Source organism: Euphorbia lathyris, chromosome 2 (genome assembly GCF_963576675.1).
Source record: "Euphorbia lathyris chromosome 2, ddEupLath1.1, whole genome shotgun sequence".
NCBI lineage: Eukaryota > Viridiplantae > Streptophyta > Magnoliopsida > Malpighiales > Euphorbiaceae > Euphorbia > Euphorbia lathyris.
This window is the reverse complement of record NC_088911.1, coordinates 108857402-108864798: the sequence shown is the minus strand read 5'-3', so window position 1 is coordinate 108864798 and position 7397 is coordinate 108857402. Positions and strand designations below refer to the sequence as shown.

At 38.9% G+C, this 7397-nt stretch overlaps 1 protein-coding gene across 1 annotated transcript; it reads left to right on the top strand.

Annotated features, from left to right (window-relative positions):
- Positions 1 to 2106: 2106 nt before the first annotated feature.
- LOC136219390 (protein SULFUR DEFICIENCY-INDUCED 1-like) lies at positions 2107 to 5119 on the top strand. The gene is made up of 4 exons (XM_066006786.1): positions 2107 to 2454; positions 3849 to 4061; positions 4357 to 4512; positions 4660 to 5119. Exons 1-4 carry the CDS (start codon positions 2350 to 2352, stop codon positions 5065 to 5067), a joined length of 882 nt encoding a protein of 293 aa, XP_065862858.1. The 5' UTR covers positions 2107 to 2349; the 3' UTR covers positions 5068 to 5119.
- Positions 5120 to 7397: the final 2278 nt, after the last annotated feature.

Below are 7397 nucleotides of genomic sequence, written 5' to 3'. Positions count from 1 at the left end.
ATGTGCCTTAATCATAAGCTCCTCGAAGGACCGCGGCAGTTTCCTGAAGCATTTTTGTTTGTTTGAGGGGTTCGCATGAGGTTCCCTTTTCCAAAGCCTCATGCGCGATTTCCAAGTTAAGGCTCTTGACCTGAGAGGCCAGGTGATGGAACCTTGAGAGGAAATTCTTGAGTGGCTCGGTGGGGCGTTGCCAAAGGTTATTGAGGTCTAAGCTTATCTTTCTGACCTTGGTGGCTATCGCGAATCGAGACAGGAAAAGGTCTTTTAATAGATTGAACGAGTCAATTGATTCGAGCGCCAGGCCTCGATACCATTCCTGAGCGCTAGTTGAGAGGGTTAGGGGAATAATTTGCACATTATGCCCTCATCCTTTGAGTACAAGTTGATAGTGCTCTTGAATGAGGCCACGTGATCATTAGGATCTCCAGTGCCCGAGTAGAAAGTGAGTCGGGGAGCCTTCCAGTCCTAGAGAATCGGGTGTCGATGATTCGATGAACTAGAGGGGTTTTGCTCGAAGTTATGTTGCCCCCTATTACGCTGCCCAAGGCACTCTTGTATAGGAATCGCTGTATTTTGGATTCCAACAGATCCTCGACCTCTTGCAATGCCAAAGTCAAAGATGTCGGGCCAACGGATAGTGTTGTGAGAGGTGAAGGCTCTAATGAGATCTGGGCGAGGACTATCGGGTGTGTTGGGATATAGAGTATCAGGGTCGAAGCTTGTTCCCTTATTGAAGCCTGGTTCTTGAGGAATTCTCAAATTTTGGCGTTCTCCTCCTGCAGGTCTTGCCGCTGCTCGATTATCTTCGTTTGTGTTGCGTTCTGCACAACCTGCATTGTTTGGAAACTCCAGATCATGTTGACCAATTGCACGGTGGTGCTAGCCTCTTCCTCATCAGGCTCCAAATTTGCAAGCAGAAAGGTCATGTTCAACGGCATTCCTACCGGGGCTCAAGGAAGGCTCCTCCTGCCTAGGATTAAAAGTCCCAGCAATTGCGGAGAGCATCTCCTTGATGGGAGTTTTGATTTATTAGTCGATCATTTCGGGTAGAGATCTTTGAGGATCCGAAGATCGTTTGTGCTCCACGCTCATCACACCAAATGATAGAGGTACAAGAATCTGCAAGGACACTTCAGAGATCAAACTTTACCTGCGTGGAAGTCTCTGAAAATACTCTGATACACAAGTTAGTAATCATTCTAAAAAAGATAGTCTTAAGTAGAGAAAAAATAAATATGCAGAACTTTCTGTTAAAGATTAAGGGTCTTTATATATTAGAGATGTTCCATCAGTATGGAGCTGAGCTATATTAATGGACTGGTTAGCTCGAGATGTTTGAGGTAGGTTTATTGGGCTTTTTACATATTCCTTATCATCAACATTTATAATATTTAAATTTAAGATTCAATTTTTTTATTTTTCAGATTTTTTTTGTTTCCATAATATTTGTCTTTTTAGAGAAGTTTTTTGGATCCTTAATATTTGATGTTTTGATTCAATCATTGTACATTAATTGATATTTTATCAATATACCCCTTAACGTCTAAAATGGTGCAATTTTATCTCTAACGTTGAAAGCCAAAAGCAATTTTACCCTTAACGTTGATAAATTTGATAAATTTGAGAAATAATTTATCAAACTGTCTTTTCAGTCATTAGTCTTGTTATCTATACTTCACACGTGCGTCATTTTATCAGTTACAAGTTACAAATATATGTCGAGATGTGAAAAAAAAATAAAAATAAAAATAAAAATATACTATCAAATTGGATAAAAAAATTTACCGAATTTGTAAATATTAATTTTCAATTCTTTTATTAAATTATAAAAAATATAAAAAAAATTTCGAATGAATTGATATATATTTACTATAGAATGATGATAAAAATATTTATGTTTTATAATTGGAGTAAAATCTATCCAATTTATGAAATTTTTATTGGTTTATTAGAGATACAATTATAGTGCCTTCGAAAACTATGCATCGTAGAGTAAAACTTATCCGGCAGCGGAAAGCAGAAATTTAAAATCCCAACGAAGAAACAGAAACCATGGCCCTCCTCGTCTACTAATAAATAAACAAATGACAGGTGGCATAATCGAGAAGCACCATGTACCCCGATAAGGAAGAAAGGAACCTAGACGTTTTCAAGGCTATATTCATTCATGTTTCCTCCTCCCTCCTCAACTATATCAGGATATGTAAACGCTTTCAAATCTCTTCCAAATCTCCATTTTCAGTTCTCAGTTTCACTCCATACTTAATCAAACAAAGGTTCTATTCTATAGCGCCGGAAAGGCCGAGATTCAATTGTCGTCTGTGCACGGAGAAATAGAGAAGATAAGAGATGAGTCCAAGAAAAGGAGAGATGAATCATCAAGATCCTTCTTACCATGTTGTTCATAAGCTTCCTCCTGGTGATAGCCCTTATGTTAGAGCTAAGCATGTTCAGGTATATAGATATCATCTATCCATTTCTCCGTTGTTTTGTCCTGTTAATTAGCTTACCTATATATGCCTAATTCATCAGTTTTCACACTCTTAATTTAGGTATATTAGAGCTGGGTTAAATGTTTACAGTTTCATGGTGTGATGTTGTAGCTTTTTTGAATTCACCTGTTATTGGATCCTTATTTTAGCTCAATTGATTTAGTGTTTAATGTGATGGACTAAGTAACATGTGATTTTCGCTGGGGCGTTTCAATTCTTAATTTGTTTATTACTATGGAAAGCAATTTCTGATTAGGTATCCAAAGGCTCCTTACATTCATCAATGTCTGCAGTGTTTAGTCTGGAAATAGGTATTTTTTCCCGTGGAAATTTATCCCGAAGCAGTTTCTCGGGAAACAAACAGTAGCCGCGTTGGAATTAGCGATTTGCTATGAATAGTGACAGTCAGGTTATATTATCCTTTTTTTTTTCTTTTTTTTCGCCATTAATTACAGTGGCTTCTTGTATGGAAATGATTTTAAGCCGTTCATTTAGTGGGCTCCACATCTGTTGAGCGGGACTTATGCACTTGATCCGAACGGTTGACTGACAGATTGTTCTTCCTCTGTTTTGGCGGGTTGCTTAAGTTATTTGTTTCTGGAATCCCACATTTTTTTCGCTACCCTACAATTATAATAACGTTTTAGGAATCTTTTGCTTTTTCTGAAACCTTCTGTGGACTATGCGTCTGAACTTCTAATATGTCTTTTATGTAGCTCCACAATGAAAATCAATCATGAGAAATGAAAATTTGAAACTACCTGGATGTTTTAGCTCTGGGACCATATAGGCCGATTAGGGGCGAAATTGATTAGGTTCAATTTTGGAATTTGAAAATTTCTAGAATTTACCTAATGAAAGTAATTCAATTATCAAACTTTTTATTTGAACATTCGATCCAGCATGTTTGGTTCAGTTCATCCAGAAACTTAAAAATATTCAGAATTCTATTTAATGTCAACAATATAATCATTCCTAGCCAATTCCAATCCAACTTTGCATCTTTTTATCCAGCTATTCAATCCGGTTTAAGAATCTCCAAAATGTGATCCACCGCCCCAAGGCTCTTGGCATATAAGACAACCACCAATAATTAAAAGTGTGTGTATTTTGTATTAAAAGTGAACTTACAATTTCGCTTGATCATATTGCTTTTGGGATTATGCATATTAAGCAATTGAGCAATTTGTGCAAGTTTAGTTTGTAAGGCTTTCAAGGTACTTTATATTTTTGGTTCTTCTTCCCCTAGTGCTCGCTTGCAACATCAGTTGGTAGAACTTCAGCCCTGTTTTAATTTTTTTCCCATTACATTTTACTTGTTTTATATTAATTTATGTCTTCTCTATTAAAATGCAGCTAGTTCAAAAGGATGCAGATGCAGCAATAGTGCTGTTTTGGAAGGCAATAAACGCTGGAGATAGAGTAGACAGTGCCCTCAAAGACATGGCAGTTGTTATGAAACAGCAGGATAGAGCAGAGGAAGCAATAGAAGCTATACAATCTTTTAGGCATAGATGCTCCAAGCAAGCGCAAGAATCATTAGATAACGTCCTCATTGATCTGTATAAGGTACACATATAGGACGACTAATTGATTATTTGACTAGAAGTTCGAGTAGCAAGCTGTTTGAGAATTGATATAAGTCAGTTATATTTATCTGGCCTCATAATGCAAAAAGTTATTGTTACCATGATAAATTTTTGCCTGCGGCAACATTGAATACTAACAATTGATTGCACTTTTGATGGCGTAATGCACTGATCTTGCACTGCCAGTTAATTTTTGCAGAATCCTGGAAAAATTGAGTTCATTCCCATATTATCTGTTTACGAGTTTCAGGATTAATTGTGATAAACTTTGGCAGAAATGTGGGAGAATTGAGGAGCAGATAGAGTTATTGAAGCAGAAGCTTCGGATGATATATGAAGGAGAAGCCTTCAACGGGAAACCTACAAAGACAGCACGCTCTCATGGGCGAAAATTCCAAGTCACTGTCAAGCAGGAAACTTCTAGGATACTGGTACTAAACTATTCTTATTTCTTCTTTGTATTAGACTTCTATAAATGTTATATGCTGGTCCTCAGCAGCTGTAGTCATCCTTATTATATGTGTTTGTTATATTCCTTTTTAGCTGTCTTTGATAGTGAGCTAATTTCTTATGGATAGGGAAATTTGGGTTGGGCATATATGCAACAAGGAAGCTACTTAGCAGCAGAGGTTGTATACCGGAAGGCTCAGTCAATAGATCCTGATGCTAACAAGGCTTGCAACTTGTGCTTGTGCCTTATCAAGCAAACTCGATACACGGAGGCACATTTAGTCCTTGATGAAGTATTTCAGGGCAAGATTTCAGGATCCGATGACACCAAGACCATAAACCGAGCAGAGGAGCTTCTACATGATTTAGCGGCATGCCGATCGGCAAAGGTAGCTAAGAAACCATCAGAAATAAGTATAGAAGATGCTTTTGTTGAAGGGCTAGACCAGCTGATGAGTCAATGGACACCATATAGATCAAGGAGGCTTCCTATCTTTGAAGAGATCTCTTCTTACAGAGATCAATTAGCTTGTTAATGTAATATCTGATCTGATAAATAACAGCGAGGAAGAGAGTAGATTTTGATGAGGTTCCTGCTACATATGATCACTTGAAAGGAACTGTATAGAGTGTGTATGTTTCTTGTGTTCAGTGCAATATTACTCACTAACACCTGTGAGTAGCAGTAGAATTTTGACAGAAGCACTTGCATTCTTAGTGGATAAAGAAAAGATCTCCATAGTTTTTGTATTAGCATAATTCCTAGTAATATGAAGTAGGAATCCTTCTAAAGTTTGCTCACGTGTCATTTAACCTAAAAATTGACAGGCTATTTTTATCTCTTTCTCTAGGAAGGTATTGGCCTTCGTACCTTCCTCACAAATCCCGACACTTGTATTCCACATCATAGGCTTCTATTTATTTTGAGCACAATTTTTTTGTGCTATAAACGTTCTCTGCACAAACGGCTGGGACCTTAACGTTTCTTGAACAAGAAGAACCATTAGAGCATCTTAAAGGAGAGGTGCTTTAACGAGGTGGAGGGTTAAAGGAGAGGTGCTTTAAGGCGGTGGAGGGTGTTTGAATGAGTATATTGCATTGGAGTAAGGCGGTGGCCTTTATAGCCGGTCCTAAGTCCGGACAAAGGAGGAGGGTTGCGGTAGGTTTGTGGCGGCCAGCGTAAAACTTAGCCACATCTTATGACATGAACCATACTATAAATACCGTTGGGGCGTTCCTTACTCAGCGACGCGCTGCACTTCCTAGACCCGGGTGTAGTGATAAATGTGCAAGGGTTGCTAGGTCGTCGCCCTGAAGCGACGCGCCACCCCAGGACCCGGGGGTGGTGTCAAATATGCAAGGGTTGCGGGTAAATAAGCTAGTCCACGGTAATGGTAGGGGTAGGGGTAAGGGTAGTAGGTTACGCTTTGGGACATGGAACATAGGTTCTTTGACAAGGAAGATTAGCTGAAATTGTAGATGTTATGAAGAGGATGAGAATAAATATAATGTGCCTACAAGAAACCAAGTGGGTTGGAGCCAAGGCTAGAGAGATAGCTCCTTGGGGTTATAAGCTTTGGTCCTCAGGAAAGGATAAGGGTAGAAATGGAGTAGGTATTCTTATTGGTAGGGAGTATATTGATGATGTAGTAGCGGTGTCTAGGAAGAGCGATAGAATTATGAGTGTCAAGCTAGTGATAGGGGATGAGGTTGTGAATGTCATTAGTGCATATGCGCCACAAATAGGATTAGATGTCTCTATAAGACAAGTTTTTGGGAGGACTTAGAGGAAGTGATGCAACAGGTTCCTAGGGATGAAAAAATGGTACTGGGGGACGGTCTCAATGGACACGTGGGTTCCAGGCGAGATGGGTTTGAGAGTGTGCATGGAGGGTATGGTTTTGGAGATAAGAATGAAGCAGGAAATCATATTTTGGAATTCGCATCAGCCTATGACTTGAGTATCATGAACACATGGTTTATGCAGAGAACATCCCACCTAGTGAGTTATCGGAGTGGCGGTAATGCGAGCCAAATTGACTTCTTCTTAGTAAGGAGTGCTTGGAGAAAGAGTTATATTGATTGTAAGGTGATCCCTGGTGAGAGTACGACAACCCAACATAGAGTAGTGGTGCTTGATTTTCGAAGTAGGAAATGTATAAGAAAACAAACACCACAAGTAGAGATTAAGATTAAGTGGTGGAAATTGCAAGGAGAGAATCAACAAAAATTTGTGGATGAGATGACCAAAAAAGATGTTTGGACTTGTAATATGGATTTAGATATAGATTCGATATGGACTAAGATGGAGCATAGTATAAGGGAAGTAGCGAAGGAAGTTCTAGGGGAATCTAAAGGTAGCATGCCACCGGGTAAGGACACATCTTGGTGGACAGAAGAAGTACGACAAGCAGTAAAGAGTAAGCGAGAATCCTATAAAATATTGGAGAAATGTAGGAGTGACGAGAACTACGAAAAATACAAATAGGCTAAAAGGGAAGTAAAGAAGGTCATACGAGATGCTAGAGCAAAGGTGAATCGGGATCTGTATACCAGATTGGATACGAAAGAAGGGGAAAGAGACATATATAGAATTGCTCGGATGAGAGATAGGAAGACGCGAGATCTTGGAAAAGTTAAATGTGTGAAGGATGTGGACCAGCAAGTCCTAGTTGGAGATAAGGATATCAAGGAACGATGGAGGTCCTATTTTGATGACTTATTTAATGGAGATCGCAGACAAGATGTGGGAGATATAAGTATCCATCACGATATGATAAATCATGAATGCCTGCGGAGAATTCAAAAAGGTGAAGTCAAAATGGCATTAAGTAAGATGAAGTTGAAGAAAGCAGTAGGACCTGAT

What these genes read in the sequence shown, in the direction of transcription:
- LOC136219390 (XM_066006786.1), top strand. Translation starts at nt 2,350, where the DNA reads ATGAGTCCAAGAAAAGGAGAGATGAATCATCAAGATCCTTCTTACCAT. An exon ending in TCCTCATTGATCTGTATAAG is followed by an intron (nt 4,062 to 4,356) that starts GTACACATATAG and finishes AAACTTTGGCAG; the next exon opens with AAATGTGGGAGAATTGAGGA. An exon ending in AGGAAACTTCTAGGATACTG is followed by an intron (nt 4,513 to 4,659) that starts GTACTAAACTAT and finishes TCTTATGGATAG; the next exon opens with GGAAATTTGGGTTGGGCATA.